Here is an 18,875-nt window from a genome sequence, read left to right as displayed (position 1 = left end):
AGCTGACTGGTCAGCTAAGGGTTGTGACACATGCGCAGCCAATCACGGGTATCCGGTGCTGTAGCGCTATAGTAACGGTCGCGCGTTGTGTTCGAACTTAGAATACCGGGAGGAGAAGGAGAGTGTGGCAGTAATCGGCCGTCTGCTACTCAGACCCATCCCGTATCCTTATGTAACAGACGTGTAAGTGGTTTTATCGCTGCTAACGACGTTCGGTTATATTAACCCCGGTTGTTGGGTTGTCATGGTGTAAAGTGACCGGTCATTGGAGTTTAGGGCAGAAGCAATAAGACACGCCTTGGTCGTTGCTGCCAAGTGCTGTTCATTGGCTTCCGTTCCTGCGAACCTTAGTGATCGGTAATGCACCTATTCGTGACATTACGGTAAACGTTGGAACGTGTGAACCGCTACCGGTGACAGGCTTCGTAATAGCTCTATGTCGGGTCAGTAGATAAACGCGTGAATAGGGGGGGGGGATTTCAAAATTACCTTCGCTTCTAATCACTATTCTACTGCGCGGGGCTGTCTGCAGAATCCCTCATGCATTTGGAAAAACACCACGAACATCTAAAGAGACTACGCAGTTATATGCGTCAAAGTGCGTGTGACGGCTGCAGTAGCCCGTTAACCGTGTATTTGATTTGCTGTTACAAAAAGTGAGATTCAGATTTTTCTCTTTTGCCAGAAATTTATTTTGTTTTAAATATACCTGTTTAACTGAAACCTGCCCTGATTTGTTTGGATTAGAGTTTTAGATTGGAATGATGATGTTATACCTGGCTGCAGAATTCTGATACACCAAAAGTGTGTGGACACCTGACCATCACCCTTATGAGCTTGTTGGATGTCACATCCCAAAACCCGTAGACCTTAGCTGGTACCCCCTTTGCAGCTAGAGCAGCTTTCACGCGTCTGGGAAGGGTTTCCGCAAGATTTTGGACTGTTTCTGTGGGAATTTTTGCCCATTCATCCAGCAGAGCATTTGTGAGATCAGGCGAATCAGCGTCCGCATTTCTAATTATCCTTAAAGTGTTCAATGGGGTTCAAGTTTCTCCACACCAAAATCATCAAGCCACATCTTCTAATAGACCTTGCTTTGTGCACTGGGGTATACTCCGACTTGGTGCGCTCGTGTAAACCGAGAAAATAAATGAAATGATACAAAATGATAGTGTAGACGAAAAACAAAAAGTATTAATAGATGGATATGTTCTATGCACTCACAAGTGTACGTGGTGCTTCAAAGCTCTATGGGTCCGTTGGTCCACTCGTGTATGTAAATAGACCGAGAAGACAAAAAAACAAAAAAACATAGGGTGATATCTTAAATGAAGGAACACCGCAAGGTGATGGATGCACTTACTCGTATGATGAGAGTATTCAGCGTGTCGTGATCCAAAAGAACAGTCTCTTCTCTGTGTTCTTAATCCATATATCCAAGAATAAACATTCAACCCGATGGTTAATCGCAACGTGAATTTATTGAGGGACTAAGCCCTAAAAATAGCTAAAATTGACTACAGGTACATGATTTCAACAAATAAATAAATAAATATTGTCTTAATAGATAAATAAATATTTAAAAATCTGTCCTCGTAGTTCAATTTATAATAATAAAAGATTAATAAATGAATAGATAAAAAACCAGTCCTCTAAAATCGCCAAAAAGACTGGAAGTAAAAAAAGTCCTGTAACTCTACGCGTTTCGCCTGCTGGGCTTCATCAGGAGTAGTGTTCTTTACTTGCATCGTGGTTTCTTTTATTCAGGGCCGGCGCCATCTTTAGGTCCCTCCTCCTCCAGTGATGATCCTTCCTCCGTGCGTGATGACGTCAGCCGGATCTCGTCCGTGTCGATCATCCCGTGTATAATCTTTGTAACGCGGAACCTTTTGTTTCGTCCCTGATGTTTCTTTTCGTCCCCGATGTTTCTTTTCGGTGCGGTGCCGATCTCATTCAAACGGAAGAAGAAAAAAATAAATGTATTTGTAAACCACCTAAGGCGACTTTGTGTATATGTCCTGGATGGGTAAGGGACCGGGGTGATGGTATATGCATGTGTTATACGAGGATATGTGTTTTCCATAATAAAATATATATTTTGTATATGATACTAAACTGTATTGATGTTCTTATATATTTTTGTGTGTTTATATTCCTAAGTGAATCCGATATAAAAAGCCTGATATCTGATTAAAGGTATATGTACATATTGATAGAGGGAGCTAAAAAAGGATTGGTATGGGAGGAACATACAATATGTCCAAATTGAAAGTATATTAAACATATATGTGGTAAGTATTCCCATGGAAACGAAATGAAGAGTAATGTAAAGATATAAAATAACTGAAAAAAAAAAAAAAAAAAAAAAAAAAAACATATCTAAGAAGTAGAGTGCTAGTCATTAAGGGTATGGCAACGATATGAACTGAGTGATTTTTTTGTGTGGTGATCCTCATGAGGATGCAGAGGTGAGTATCGTTCTATCCTTCGTGGAGTTAACCTGTTGGGTTATTTAAGGTAAGTCTGAATGTTGAAAAAAAAAAAAAAAAAAAATTTTTATGCGGGTACTCAAACGAATGCCAGTATATCCAATTCAGTATTCAAACCACCTTTTTTGAAAGTTTTCAGTTTGAATATCCATTCCGTTTCGCGTTTTGACAGATTTTCAACGGAATTTCCACCTCTCCAATTTGGAGGAACCAGGTCTATCCCTAGTATTTTAAGGGTGTCTAATTTAAATTGGGGACAGATATTGCAGTGTCTAGGGACACTGTGTTTAGTACTTTTATTTCTTATGTTACCAATGTGCTCTAGTATTCTTTCTTTTAGAGGCCTAATGGTTCTTCCAATATATTGGAGACCACACCCACACTCCAGTAAGTATACCACATTTTTGGATGTGCAGTTAATGAAATGTTTGATATTGTATGTGTGGCCTGTCTTTGTGCCTATAAATTGATCTGTTTTTTTGGGGAGATGGGTACACATTTTGCATCGTCCACATGTAAAGAAACCCATTGGTTTGTTGCCAAGGAATCTTTGTGTGGATTGAATGGAGCCCTTGGTAGGGAGAATACTAGGTGCAAGGATTTGCTTTAATGATTTAGCTTTCTTAAAGATGATTTGTGGTTTACTAGGGAGTATAGTGCCTAGAATTTCATCATTTTTGAGAATATGCCAATGTTTTTCTAAGATGTGTTTGATATCATAAGCTTGTGTGTTATATTTCGTTAAAAATGAAAAAGAAAAGTCCCTTTCTCCCTGACCTTTTGTTGTATTTTCTTTCTTAGTTAACAGGAGGTCCCTATTTATTCCCTCTACCTGTCGAAGGCTGCTATGTAACCTCTCGATAGGGTAATTTTTCTTTAAAAATTTATCTTTAATTTCTGTGGCCTTAAGTGTGAAATCCTCATCTCTTGAGCAATTTCTTCTCACTCTCATGAATTGTCCTTTGGGAATGTTATTTAGCCAGAGTGGGTGATGACAACTTGTGAATTCTATATAGCCATTCTTATCTGTCGGTTTCGTGTAATTTCTGGAACAGATGGTATTGTTTTCAAAAAAGAGTTCTACATCCAAAAATTCAATCCTTTCCTCCTGAATGTTAGAGGTAAATTTTAGATTATATGGGTTGTTGTTGGTATGCTGTATAAATGTGAGTAATTCTTCTCTTGTCCCTTTCCATATGATGAGAATATCATCAATATATCTCTTCCACAGCACCAGGTTTGCACCATAGGGATTGTTGTTCCATATGTATTCTCTTTCCCATTCTGCTACGAAGAGATTGGCATAGCTAGGTGCAAACCTGGTGCCCATTGCTGTACCGCAAAGTTGAAGGTAGAATTCTTTCTCGAACCAGAAATAATTATATTTTAAAATGAAATCTATACAGTCTAGTATGAATATTTTTTGTGTCTGATCCATGTTTGTATCCCTAGTGAGGGTTCTATCTATGGCCTGAACTCCTTGTTCATGGTTAATAACCGTGTATAGAGATGATACATCCATGGTTGTCCAAAGCCAACCCTGAGTCCATTGTATCTCTTTTAAAATATTGAGTAGATGGGAGGTATCTTTTAAATATGCTGGGATTTGTGTGACATAATTTTGTAAGAAATAGTCAACATACTCTGATGTATTACACGTCAAGGAATCTATCCCACTGATAATGGGCCTACCTGGGGGACTTTGCAGGTTCTTATGAATTTTAGGGAGGAAATAAAAGATAGGAATTTTTGGGTGTTCTTGTCTTAGATAGTTGAACTCTTTATTGGTTAGGATCCCTTCGTCCAATCCTTTTTTTAATATATTATATAGAATAATACTAAAATCTTTTGTGGGATCTTTACTCAATTTCTTGTATGTGTCAGTGTCTCCCAATATCCTATTGGCTTCTTGAATATAGTAAGTGTGATCCATAATGACTGTAGCCCCTCCCTTATCTGCTTGTTTGATGACTAGATTATGTTTTTCTTTTAATGCTCGTAATGCTTGTTGTTCCTTCTTATTCAAGTTGAATGATTTACGTTTGGTTTCTAACTTTTCCACAAGCAGATAAGGGAGGGGCTACAGTCATTATGGATCACACTTACTATATTCAAGAAGCCAATAGGATATTGGGAGACACTGACACATACAAGAAATTGAGTAAAGATCCCACAAAAGATTTTAGTATTATTCTATATAATATATTAAAAAAAGGATTGGACGAAGGGATCCTAACCAATAAAGAGTTCAACTATCTAAGACAAGAACACCCAAAAATTCCTATCTTTTATTTCCTCCCTAAAATTCATAAGAACCTGCAAAGTCCCCCAGGTAGGCCCATTATCAGTGGGATAGATTCCTTGACGTGTAATACATCAGAGTATGTTGACTATTTCTTACAAAATTATGTCACACAAATCCCAGCATATTTAAAAGATACCTCCCATCTACTCAATATTTTAAAAGAGATACAATGGACTCAGGGTTGGCTTTGGACAACCATGGATGTATCATCTCTATACACGGTTATTAACCATGAACAAGGAGTTCAGGCCATAGATAGAACCCTCACTAGGGATACAAACATGGATCAGACACAAAAAATATTCATACTAGACTGTATAGATTTCATTTTAAAATATAATTATTTCTGGTTCGAGAAAGAATTCTACCTTCAACTTTGCGGTACAGCAATGGGCACCAGGTTTGCACCTAGCTATGCCAATCTCTTCGTAGCAGAATGGGAAAGAGAATACATATGGAACAACAATCCCTATGGTGCAAACCTGGTGCTGTGGAAGAGATATATTGATGATATTCTCATCATATGGAAAGGGACAAGAGAAGAATTACTCACATTTATACAGTATACCAACAACAACCCATATAATCTAAAATTTACCTCTAACATTCAGGAGGAAAGGATTGAATTTTTGGATGTAGAACTCTTTTTTGAAAACAATACCATCTGTTCCAGAAATTACACGAAACCGACAGATAAGAATGGCTATATAGAATTCACAAGTTGTCATCACCCACTCTGGCTAAATAACATTCCCAAAGGACAATTCATGAGAGTGAGAAGAAATTGCTCAAGAGATGAGGATTTCACACTTAAGGCCACAGAAATTAAAGATAAATTTTTAAAGAAAAATTACCCTATCGAGAGGTTACATAGCAGCCTTCGACAGGTAGAGGGAATAAATAGGGACCTCCTGTTAACTAAGAAAGAAAATACAACAAAAGGTCAGGGAGAAAGGGACTTTTCTTTTTCATTTTTAACGAAATATAACACACAAGCTTATGATATCAAACACATCTTAGAAAAACATTGGCATATTCTCAAAAATGATGAAATTCTAGGCACTATACTCCCTAGTAAACCACAAATCATCTTTAAGAAAGCTAAATCATTAAAGCAAATCCTTGCACCTAGTATTCTCCCTACCAAGGGCTCCATTCAATCCACACAAAGATTCCTTGGCAACAAACCAATGGGTTTCTTTACATGTGGACGATGCAAAATGTGTACCCATCTCCCCAAAAAAACAGATCAATTTATAGGCACAAAGACAGGCCACACATACAATATCAAACATTTCATTAACTGCACATCCAAAAATGTGGTATACTTACTGGAGTGTGGGTGTGGTCTCCAATATATTGGAAGAACCATTAGGCCTCTAAAAGAAAGAATACTAGAGCACATTGGTAACATAAGAAATAAAAGTACTAAACACAGTGTCCCTAGACACTGCAATATCTGTCCCCAATTTAAATTAGACACCCTTAAAATACTAGGGATAGACCTGGTTCCTCCAAATTGGAGAGGTGGAAATTCCGTTGAAAATCTGTCAAAACGCGAAACGGAATGGATATTCAAACTGAAAACTTTCAAAAAAGGTGGTTTGAATACTGAATTGGATATACTGGCATTCGTTTGAGTACCCGCATAAATTTTTTTTTTTTTTTTTTTTTTTTTTTTTTTTTTTCAACATTCAGACTTACCTTAAATAACCCAACAGGTTAACTCCACGAAGGATAGAACGATACTCACCTCTGCATCCTCATGAGGATCACCACACAAAAAAATCACTCAGTTCATATCGTTGCCATACCCTTAATGACTAGCACTCTACTTCTTAGATATGTTTTTTTTTTTTTTTTTTTTTTTCAGTTATTTTATATCTTTACATTACTCTTCATTTCGTTTCCATGGGAATACTTACCACATATATGTTTAATATACTTTCAATTTGGACATATTGTATGTTCCTCCCATACCAATCCTTTTTTAGCTCCCTCTATCAATATGTACATATACCTTTAATCAGATATCAGGCTTTTTATATCGGATTCACTTAGGAATATAAACACACAAAAATATATAAGAACATCAATACAGTTTAGTATCATATACAAAATATATATTTTATTATGGAAAACACATATCCTCGTATAACACATGCATATACCATCACCCCGGTCCCTTACCCATCCAGGACATATACACAAAGTCGCCTTAGGTGGTTTACAAATACATTTATTTTTTTCTTCTTCCGTTTGAATGAGATCGGCACCGCACCGAAAAGAAACATCGGGGACGAAAAGAAACATCAGGGACGAAACAAAAGGTTCCGCGTTACAAAGATTATACACGGGATGATCGACACGGACGAGATCCGGCTGACGTCATCACGCACGGAGGAAGGATCATCACTGGAGGAGGAGGGACCTAAAGATGGCGCCGGCCCTGAATAAAAGAAACCACGATGCAAGTAAAGAACACTACTCCTGATGAAGCCCAGCAGGCGAAACGCGTAGAGTTACAGGACTTTTTTTACTTCCAGTCTTTTTGGCGATTTTAGAGGACTGGTTTTTTATCTATTCATTTATTAATCTTTTATTATTATAAATTGAACTACGAGGACAGATTTTTAAATATTTATTTATCTATTAAGACAATATTTATTTATTTATTTGTTGAAATCATGTACCTGTAGTCAATTTTAGCTATTTTTAGGGCTTAGTCCCTCAATAAATTCACGTTGCGATTAACCATCGGGTTGAATGTTTATTCTTGGATATATGGATTAAGAACACAGAGAAGAGACTGTTCTTTTGGATCACGACACGCTGAATACTCTCATCATACGAGTAAGTGCATCCATCACCTTGCGGTGTTCCTTCATTTAAGATATCACCCTATGTTTTTTTGTTTTTTTGTCTTCTCGGTCTATTTACATACACGAGTGGACCAACGGACCCATAGAGCTTTGAAGCACCACGTACACTTGTGAGTGCATAGAACATATCCATCTATTAATACTTTTTGTTTTTCGTCTACACTATCATTTTGTATCATTTCATTTATTTTCTCGGTTTACACGAGCGCACCAAGTCGGAGTATACTTGTGAAATTACCACACTTGGAGGGTGTGTTACAAGGTCGCAGCTGTGTAACCAGTCTAAAAAGGGTAGTATCCACCTTTTTTTCAATTATTTTTACTTCTTAGTTCACACCTTTACATATACGTTTTAAGACTGGTTTTTCACAATCTTTTCACTTCTTTGTGCACTGGGGCACAGTCATGCTGGAATCAGAACATTCCCTCCAGGGTATGGTGCCACAAAGTTGGAAGCATACAATTGTCTATAAAATGTTTTTGTATGCCGTAGCATTAACATTACCCATCACTGGAAGTAAGGGGCCTAGCCCAAACCCTGAAAAACAGCCCCAGATTGTACAGAGGGCACTATGCGTTCTACTAGGTAGTGTTCTCCTAGCATCCACCAAACCCAGATTTATCTGTCAGACTTCCAGATAGTAAAGTGTGATTCATCGCTCCAGAGAACATTTCCACTGCTTCACAGTCCAGTGACGCTTTACACCACTACATCTGACGCTTGGCACATCTTTGGCCTGTGTATGGCTGCTCAGCCATAAAAACCCATATCATGAAGCTCCTGACACACAGTGAGTGTGACAGTGTTGCTTCCGGAGTTGAGAATGTGAACTGACTTGTGGCAAAGGTTGTTCCCTATGAGGCGTGTTTTAACTCACTGAGCTCTTTAGTATGACCCATATTATTGCCTATGTTTGTCTATGGAGATGGCATAAACACCTGTTGGCAATGGATGTTACCGAAACGTCTAATCTCAATAACAAGGAGCGGTGTCCACATGCTTTTATATGTTTATGCACAGATCCGTCATTCTGTTTTTTGTTTTGTTATAGATTAGTTCACTCGATAATGGATGCATTATCTGTGGTTACCCATCTGAAGGACCTTTCTTCAGACCCGCTTAATAGAACAAGCATCGTGAAGGACAAGAGCTGCCTGGCTGGTCTAATTCTCTTTCTGAGCCATCAGGAAATACGTGTTGTTGAGTGTGCTCTCAAGGTGAGACATAGATGATATCATAGGAAATATAACTTTGGTATTAGTTGTATTTCCTGGTGTCTATTAATTTAAATAGCACCTTAATATGTTATAGTGCAGTACAATGGGTATTACATGGATATAGGAAATGGGCGGGGGCACTTTGGTCCCGCCCCTTTCTGGCTCCCTGTCCCTCCCTGCAGTCACTGCTGATAGGCCCCGCCCCTTTCTTGCAGTCCCTCCTTGCAGCCAATCGGCAGTGACTGCAGGGAGGGACTGGAAGAAGGAAGTGGGTGGGCCAATCGGCAGTGACTGCAGGGAGGATGTGTAAGTAGGAGCTGCTGCAACTAATCGATAATGAAATTCGTTGTCAACGATTTTCATTATCAATTTTATCGATTAGTTGTTGCAGCCCTAAAAGTGAGTTTGTATAGAAAAAGTGATTTTGGTGCAACGTTTCAAGGATGTTCTTATCACCAGCGCAACCAGTGGAATATTCATACCTACTGGACCATACTATTGGTTGCTCCGGTGGGGGCATCTTATTTTCCAACCCCAATGACTAAAGAATGTCTGCACCAATTTGCATACAGTAAGATGTGCTGGAGTTCAAGTTTAAATGCATTTACATGAGCATAGGGCTGAAGTGCTCCTTGATTCTCATCAATTGATTGTCACTTTTACAACAGACAATTGCTTATCTATGTGAAAACCCCTGTCACCATGAAATAATGAGAAATGAACTTGGCATGATGGTTAGCTTGGACAATATAAGAAACAGGTGAGATCATTTTTAATTTAATACATTTGCAGACCTCTTTATTCAATGGACAAACAAGGATGTTTCTGGTATAGAAAACGTGCTTTGCAGACACATTAACAGATGGAGAAGCTGTAAGAAGCCTCACCCCCCACATTTTTCCTTCGGCCCTATAATCTCACGCTGGTATACCTTCTACTCACATGTCTACCTTGAATACTCAGGTATTGTTTTTAAAGTAGAGACTTCAAACACAGCAGGGTTCCTTCCAGGGCTCTTCTTCCAGGGCTCTGGAAGAAGGCAGTTCTTCCCAGTTCACTGCCTCTCACTCAAGCCAGACATGGCATTTAAAAAACACACAGATGACTTTGGATTTGTTAATGGGACGGTCCGGCCTTCATATGCACTTTACTTTTTTGGGTGTTTTTTAGGGCTGCAACTAACGATTATTTTAATAATCGATTAGTTGGCCGATTATTTTGTCGATTAATCGGATAAAAAAATACATTATTTTAAATTGAAGAAAAATTGCAATAAAAAACTTACAATTTACACTTTCATCTCTTTATTGCAATGGCCTCTTTCTATTCACCTTCTTATTTTACTGACATAATAATAAAAGCTACAAGAACCCAAACACAGTGTTTCTCAAACTAGGTTTTAATACAAAGTTATTAGTAAATATTAATTCATATGTTAACTATTTTTCATATTTAATAAAAACTGAGAAAAAAGCCTTGTTTAAATTTTTTTATTTACCAAACTGCCCCCAGTTATGCACATCTGACCCTCAGCTTGCCACTCTGCCCCCATATATGCCTTATACCTCTTATATGCCAGATTCCACTGTGCCCCCTGATATGCCTTTTACTCCTTATATGCCAGTGATATGCAACTGAGCCCCCTGATATACCTTTTACCCCCAGATTTGTTTTGGGATCTGGATTCCGGTGTTATAATCCGATCTCTGTTTGAGGTCGGATTATATAAGGAGAGGAGTTTTTCAGAGCATTTGCTCTGAAAAAAACCTCTTTTTATAATCGATAAAAATCGATCCGATTAATCGATAATGAAAATCGTTGACAACGATTTTCATTATCAATTATTATCGATTTTATCGATTAGTTGTTTCAGCCCTAGTGTTTTTGCAGAATCAGTGAATATGTGTTTGCCGCTTCTCCTAGCTAGTTTCCATACAGGAGATGTTAAACACATCTCCCTACACATGGACATACTCGCCTCCAGCCAGCTCCATCTCTGGCCCAAATGCTGCAGGTGGTGGTCTGTTCGGACACTGTTTTCCGTGGGAGCTCTTTCTCGACACATTGCAGTATCCACCACCATAGCTCATTGAGTAGATCTGAAAAACGAAACAGGTTTTTTTTTTTTTTTTTTTTAAAGGCATGATATTGCTGATGAAATCAGACAAGTTGCACGGAACATTCATTCGTCTTTGAAACCCCCTGTTAATGTGTACACTCCAGAATCAAACCTTAGGAAGACAAAACACCAATTTTTCATTAGTAGCTCAATCAAGAGAGCAAAAACTATAACTCTTCATATCCATGGACTTGATAATGTGGTAAGAATTGGGAGTATTGGCAAATTTTAGGCATTTTCAGCATAACTTTGGGGATGGCAGGTCCCCCTTAGCTACAACCCACAACATGTCCTTATTTCATCGAGAGTTAAGTCATCCCTACATAATCATAACAAATTTGTTAGAATTTTACGTAGTGTATCTATTGCTGTCCTAAAATCCTACATTACAGTCCTGTACAATAAACAGCCATATGTAGCTTTGTTTACCTATTGCAGTGTAGACGAGCAAGAGTGAGAACATAGACAGGAGGTTGATGCTGGCCATGAGTAAAATGATTAAGCAAAATATCTTCAAAATTATTGTACTGATTGCTAAACGAAAAGTACCGTATTTGCGCGATTATCAGACGAGTTTTTTTTTCAAAGCAAATGCTCTGAAAAATAGCCCTCATCTTATAATCGAGGTCGTCTTCTAATCAGACCTTGATTAGGTTGCCAGGTTGCTTACCGGTGCTTTGGTCGCGAGCAGCTTCTCTTCCTCTAGCAGCAGAACAGGAAGCTGATAGAGTGTCACATAACTCTGCCTCCCCCCTCCTTCCTCTGGGGGCGGGGCCAGAGAAGTTGCTCTCACAGCCGGGCCCCTGCAGAAGTCTTCGAGTGAGAGATCTGCAGTTCAGGTAAGGGGGTGGGGGAGGGTTTTTGAGCAAGTATGTGTGATTAATGGAATGAATGAGTATTTAAATGTTTGTGAATGAGTGTGTGTATGATAGCATGGATGTGTAAGGTGGGTGGTGGTAGCATGGCATAGGGAGGCTGTACTCACTCCTATCATCCAAAGGTTCCAGCATGTACTGGCTGCCTTGGCTTGATAGGAGTGTGATTGCTGTTAGCAGTTATATATATACCTCCAGAAATGCCTTTTAACCCCCTATATGCCACTCTGGCATATAGAGGGTTAAAAGGCACATCATGGGGCAGAGTGGCAAATAGGGGGTATAAGGCATTTCTGTTGGCAGATGTGCATAACTGGGGGGGCCAGGTTGGCAAATAAAAGGAAATAAAAAAATATATATATTTTTCTCAATCATAGCTTTTATTAGATATGAAAAAATTGTTTACATGTATTAATATTTACTAGTTTTTTTTTTACTTTTTTTTTTTCTATACGGTAGTCTTATATTCAGGCTTTTTGTTTTTTTCCTAAATTAATGTTTAGATTTTGGGGGGTTGTCTTATAATCGAGCAAATACGGTATATATTTATTTGGGCAAAGAAGTGCAACCACCTTGTTTGATTTTCTTGTCCCAAAATTACGCTCTGCATGTTGATGAAGTAATTTACTTTTTTTTATATTAGGAAAGGAAAAATATTCTTGAAGAGGCGCTACTAAGAGTGAAAGGTGTTATCAGCTTTACTTTTCAAATAGCTATGAAGAGATGCACTATACGAGTAAAATCCGATCTTACAACAGAGGTAAGCTCACTTGTCAATCAAAATTATTCTGGGAGTTACAGCAAGCTTTGAGAACTACTTTCGCGTTTCCCAAGATTAAAGATTAAAAACATTTCTCAGATGCCACCCACGTTCCTCTATCACAGTAACTTAGCGTGCCCAAGTATGACGTTGTATATCTGAGTACCCAATAACAGTAAATGAAAAAAGCTACTTTCCATGGCAGGTGCACTTATCTGTGCAGTACTCCCACTGATAAGCTTAACAAGGATCTGTTACACCGCAAATAATAATGATCAAGAAACTGTGTCTTGAACGGTTTATGTTTATTACCTTGCTTGGTTGACAACAGTGGGGTCCCATCATCTGGTGGGTAAGCGCCTGTAACCACTCCCAAAAGCTAAGAAAGAGTTTCAACAAATGACACTTTCACTCGTTTTCGGGTTTCATCAGATACGCAGTCCGTGTAGAGGTTGCACAGAGATGGCTTTGGTAGCTGGAGGCAGTTAATTCTGAAGAGTCACCTCTGTGTAGCCCCTGCATTATGTGTAGTAATGAAACACAGACAAATTCTTACTTATTTAATTTCACCACTTCTTGTTGGAGAAAACCTAATAGGTGTTAGCCCTTCATAATGAATAACTTGAGGAAGTTGAAAACAAAGCTTCCCTGCCACCACTCCTTTTAGTGAATGAGAATTGTGCGAGTGCTTGTGATCGTTGCGTCGCTGGGTTGTGCCAGAGATATGTGAGTTGTGGGAACACAGGTCAATCTGAAAAAATAGTGTATTAATGCATCAGATAACTAAAGCTATGATGGCAGGGATGCACCGAAATAAAAATTCTGGACCGACAATTCATGAAGATTCCAGCATGTGATGGCTGCCTGGGCATGATAGTAGTCAGTGTGATTGAATGACACCATGTATACGAAATGTGGGATAGGATGACACTCCTATCATGCCCAAGGTCCAGCATGTACTGGCTGCCTGGGCATAATATGAGTGTGATTGATGTTAGCTGCTAGTACAGCTGCCAGTACATGCTGGAACCTGGGCTTGATATGAGTGTGTATATAATCTCAATTCACTGTGCACCGAACCGAACCCCCAATCCCATCACCTACAAATCCCATCAGTACACAGGCGATGTATTAGGTGAGGGGATTAAGGAATGCAATGGTTATCCCCCACCTGTTATCCCCCCTGCAGTGCGGGTGCTTTCTGGGCAAACAGGGCTGTGCTTGCTGATTAAGAGCAGCAGCCAGGTTACATGATTGTTCCTTTGAAGGCTGGAGCCGCAGCCACATTCAGTATCTGGGCCGGTTAAAAAATAAAACACGTTGTAAAATATTACCAGGTCACGGTATCACGAACTGGACACAAAATGCTCCATGATCCGGCTAAACTTCACATGAACAAATGAGCCAGCTAGCCTGGCCCTGTCACAAGCATTCATTCCCTCATTCACGTATACTCATTCATACACCCTCCCGCACCTTAACCTGAACTGCAGATCTTCAGGTGCTGCTCGCAGACTAACGCACGGGGCGTCTCCCTCTGTGTTGCTCGCAGTCTTTTGAACTTCTCTTAACCTGCCCAGGGGAGGAATCACGTGAGGTGACACGCATTCACCTGACTGCTGGATTCCTGCGTCCCCTCAATGGAGCAAGAGACGCTGCTGAGCAACACAGAGCGAAGCGGCAGGGTCCCTGCGGATGATTATTTTCGGTGGGTTTTTTTGTTTTGGCATTTTGCCGATAATGCTATTTTCGGCCTATACGTTTTGGCCACCAATAAAATGGATGGGATTACTTTATATTGTACCAATTGCATTTGCAGATCCACAGGCCTCCCCTTGATTCAGATTGACAACCCTGCATTATAGCATCAGGGGCACAACATTGCCATGTGTCTCTATTGCATGCTCATTTACATATTGTCTGTTGTAAGAAACACAATGCGTATGCTTGCCTGTTAAGCTGCCTTTGCCTCAGTTAGCCTGGTACAGTTCTGAATTGTTTTAATTTTCTGTTGCAGTCATTGGCATCAGTAATTGCTGAAACAAGAGTGTTGCAAGCACAGCAAGTGATAAAGAATGAATCAGGCAATGAGGTGCGTACAGATTATAGAGCCAACACTCAAAGCATTATATCTCTGGTAATACAGTGGGGCAAAAAAGTATTTAGTCAGCCACCAATTGTGCAAGTTCTCCCACTTACAAAGATGAGAGGCCTGTAATTTTCACCATAGGTACACTTCAACTATGAGAGACAGAATGGGGGGAAAGAATACAGGAAATCACATTGTAGGATTTCTAATGAATTCATTGGTAAATTCCTCGGTAAAATAAGTATTTGGTCACCTACAAACAATCAAGATATCTGGCTCTCACAGACCTGTAACATCTTCTTTAAGAGTCTCCTCTGTCCTCCACTCGTTACCTGTATTAATGGCACCTGTTTGAACTTGTTATCAGTATAAAAGACACCTGTTCACAACCTCAAACAGTCCAAACCCCACTATGGCCAAAACCAAAGAGCTGTCGAAGGACACCAGATACAAAATTGTAGACCTGCACCAGGCTGGGAAGACTGAATCTGCAATAGGCAAGCAGCTTGGTGTAAAGAAATCAACTGTGGGAGCAATTATTCGAAAATGAAAGACATACAGGACCACTGATAATCTCCCTCGATCTGGGGCTCCACGCAAGATCTCACCCTGTGGTGTCAAAATGATCACAAGAACTGTGAGCAAAAATCCCAGAATCACACGGGAGGACCTAGTGAATGACCTGCAGAGAGCTGGGACCAAAGTAACAAAGGCTACCATCAGTAACACACTACGCCGCCAGGGACTCAAATCATGCAGTGCCAGACGTGTCCCCCTGCTTAAGCCAGTACATGTCCGGGCCCGTCTGAAGTTTGCTAGAGAGCATTTGGATGATCCAGAAGAGGATTGGGCGAATGTCATATGGTCAGATGAAACCAAGGTAGAACTTTTTGGTAGAAACTCAACTCGTCGTGTTTGGAGGAGAAAGAATGCTGAGTTGTATCCAAAGAACACCATACCTACGGTGAAGCATGGGGGATGGAAACATCATGCTTTGGGGCTGTTTTTCTGCAAAGGGACCAGGACGACTGATCCGTGTAAAGGAAAGAATGAATGGGGCCAAGTATCGTGAGATTTTGAGTGAAAACCTCCTTCCATTAGCAAGGGCATTGAAAATGAAATGTGGCTGGGTCTTTCAGCATGACAATGATCCCAAACCCAGGCAACGAAGGAGTGGCTTCGTAAGAAGCATTTCAAGGTCCTGGAGTGGCCAGATCTCAACCCCATAGAAAGCCTTTGGAGGGAGTTGAAAGTCCATGTTGCCCAGCGACAGCCCCAAAACATCACTGCTCTAGAGGAGATCTGCATGGAGGAATGGTCCAAAATACCAGCAGTGTGTGAAAACCTTACAGAAAACGTTTGACCTCTGTCATTGCCAACAAAGGGTATTTAACAAAGTATTGATATGAATTTTTGTTATTGACCAAATACGTATTTTCCACCATAATTTGCAAATAAATTCTTTAAAAACCAGACAATGTGATTTATGGTATCTATGGTGAAAATTACAGGTCTCTCTCATCTTTGTAAGTGGGAGAACTTGCACAATTGGTGGCTGACTAAATACTTTTTTGCCCCACTGTATGTGCAAAACAAGCTACACCAAATGGACAAAGGTATTGGGACACCTGACCATTACACCAACAGGGACTTTTATTACATCGTATTCTAAATACATAGGCATTAATATGAAGTTAGCTCCTCCTTTGCAGCTATAACAGCTTCTACTTATCTGGGAAGGCTTTCCACAAGACTTTGGAATGTTTATGTGGGCAATTGTCCCCACTCATCCAGTAGAGCATTTGTAAAGTCAGGTAATGATGTTGAATGAGAAGGCCTGGCTCACTATCTCCATCCTAGTTCATCCCAAAAGTGTTTGTGGTTGAGTTCAGGATTCTGTGCGGCCCAGTCAAGTTCTTCAACACCAAACTCATCCAACCATGTCTTTTATGCACCTTGCTTTGTGCATTGGGGAACAGTCATGCTGGAATAGAAAAGGGTCTTCCCCAAACTGTTCCCACAAAGTTGGAAGCATAGCATTGTCCAAAACGTCTTGGTATGCTGAAGCATAAAGATTTCTCTTCACTGAAACTAAGGGGCTTAGCCCCATACATACAGTATCCCTCCTCCACCAAACTTTACAGGTGGCACAATGCAGTGAGGCAGGTAACATTCTCCTGGCATCCACCAAACCTTGACTTTATACACATGTGGCAATGATTCTAATTGACACACCTGAATTCAATAATTTTGAAGTGTATCCCAATACTTTTGTCCATGTAGTGTGTATATAAGACAATACTGAACAAAGCAAGGCTAAATCATGTAGTGGTGATTGCATCTCCAGTAACACACTGTACTGTTTGCTCATATTTGACTCATTATTAGCATGCTGATTGAGAAATTGGAGCATTACAGCCTATGTTATAAAACAGTTTTTATTATTATTATTGACACAGAATAACTAATTAGACACAATTCTCATTCTTTTATGAACATCATTCATGGCCTTGATTTGCCAGGTGCTCTTCTGTCTTTTGGCCAAATACAGTAATAGTCTCATACATATATTTTGTTTATCTGTATAATTTGTTTATAGATACATTTCATGTTGTTTGCCAACAAGTAAATTGTGATTTAATCTAGACATGATGGGACATATTTAATGATCCATCCCAGGAGGTGGGGCAAACGCTTGCTCTCTAGCTAGCAATTCAACTCCCAAGGAGCTTAGTCAAGTAACATGATCTTATCCTCGTGTGCCTCATGTTTTTTGAACATTAGAGACCAGGAAGTATATTCATGCACCTGAAACCAATGGGAACAGCATGTATGTTATGTGAACATCAGTGTTCATCTAGCAAACATGTGATTGGCTGCTGCTCCCATGGATTTCAATTCCAATCAACTAATGAGTTTCTTTGTGTACAGATTTATGTGCCTCTCCCAAAGACAGATTTACCTGTGGAAAAGAACTCCTGCTTACCAGACTATTTGCCAGAAGAGGAGAGTCCACAGAAAGATGTAGAAAAGGCTATTACATGTCCTGGATTGAAGGAATCCAGTGGTGGAAGCTGGATTAACACTGCAGCAAATTTCCTCACTAAAACCTTTTACTGGTGACATGAATATCCATACTTGGCACTTGTAAATACACCACTGGTCCCATAACCATAGAGTACCCTATACCAAACCTGTCCATGCGTTTTTGTTTTGTCTCCTGTTTCATTTTATCTGTTTTACATGTCAATAAACACTAAACTCAAACATTGGTTATTTGTTGCCTACAAATTCATTTAAGGGCTTATAAAATGGCCTATATTTTGTATTAACATTTTTAACCCATTATCAACCAATCACGTGCCTGGCACGTAATGGGGAAAAATGAGCGTAGAAATCAGCAATCGCTTTCTTCGTTCAAAAAGTGTTGCTGCAATTAAACAATATTAAGGCGTTCAGCAACACCAAAAAAAGTTGCAAGGTCCCTGTGTGATCGCTCCTGAGAGCGATAACAAGCACCACGGTGTGAAGCATCCTGCCTCTCACAAGATGGCAGCACCCAGTAAGAACTGAGAGTTCCCAGAGGGTCTGTCCAACCCCTGCAGCTTGACTCTATAGTACTGTAGGCAACCATCAGTAAAAATATATATTAGGGCTGCAACTAACAATTGTTTTCATAATCGATTAGTTGGCCGATTATTTTTTCGATTAATCGGATAAAAAAAAAATGAATGTAAATTTTTCATTTATTTAAAATAATTTAATAAACGATGTTAAATACAAACAGCAGAATAAAAAAAACTTTGATAAAATACATTTCTTGTCTTTATTTCCCAACCACCCCCCCAATTTATGCACATTTGAGCCCAGACATGCCACGCTGCCTCCCACATATGCCACTGTGCCTGATACGCCTTATACCCCCTGATACACCACTTCATCCTCCCCAGACTTGCCACGCTGTCCTCCCCACATATGCCACTCCACTCTACCCCCAGATATGCCACTGTGGCCCCAGATATGCCTTATACCCCCTGAAACACCACTCCATCCTCCCCAGACTTGCCACGCTGCCCTCCCCACATATGCCTTATATGCCTTAAACCCCCAGATATATCCCTCCGTCCTCCCCAGATAT

At 39.8% G+C, this 18,875-nt stretch overlaps 1 protein-coding gene across 2 annotated transcripts; it reads left to right on the top strand.

Annotated features, from left to right (window-relative positions):
* The first annotated feature begins 51 nt into the window (after positions 1-51).
* LOC128483117 (armadillo repeat-containing protein 1-like) lies at positions 52-18,004 on the top strand. 2 transcript variants are annotated; one of them, XM_053459175.1, is made up of 7 exons: positions 52-183; positions 8,729-8,894; positions 9,563-9,654; positions 11,035-11,215; positions 12,532-12,648; positions 14,666-14,740; positions 17,669-18,004. In XM_053459175.1, the coding sequence occupies exons 2-7, from the start codon at positions 8,745-8,747 to the stop codon at positions 17,858-17,860; spliced, it is 807 nt and encodes a 268-aa protein (XP_053315150.1). In that variant the 5' UTR covers positions 52-183; positions 8,729-8,744; the 3' UTR covers positions 17,861-18,004. The 2 variants fall into 2 exon arrangements, with proteins under 2 accessions (XP_053315150.1, XP_053315152.1); XM_053459177.1 differs by lacking the exon at positions 14,666-14,740.
* Positions 18,005-18,875: the final 871 nt, after the last annotated feature.

The sequence above is a fragment of the Spea bombifrons genome, chromosome 3 (genome assembly GCF_027358695.1).
Source record: "Spea bombifrons isolate aSpeBom1 chromosome 3, aSpeBom1.2.pri, whole genome shotgun sequence".
Lineage (NCBI taxonomy): Eukaryota > Metazoa > Chordata > Amphibia > Anura > Pelobatidae > Spea > Spea bombifrons.
The sequence above is the reverse complement of the archived record's forward strand: the minus strand, read 5'-3'. Positions and strand labels throughout refer to the sequence as shown.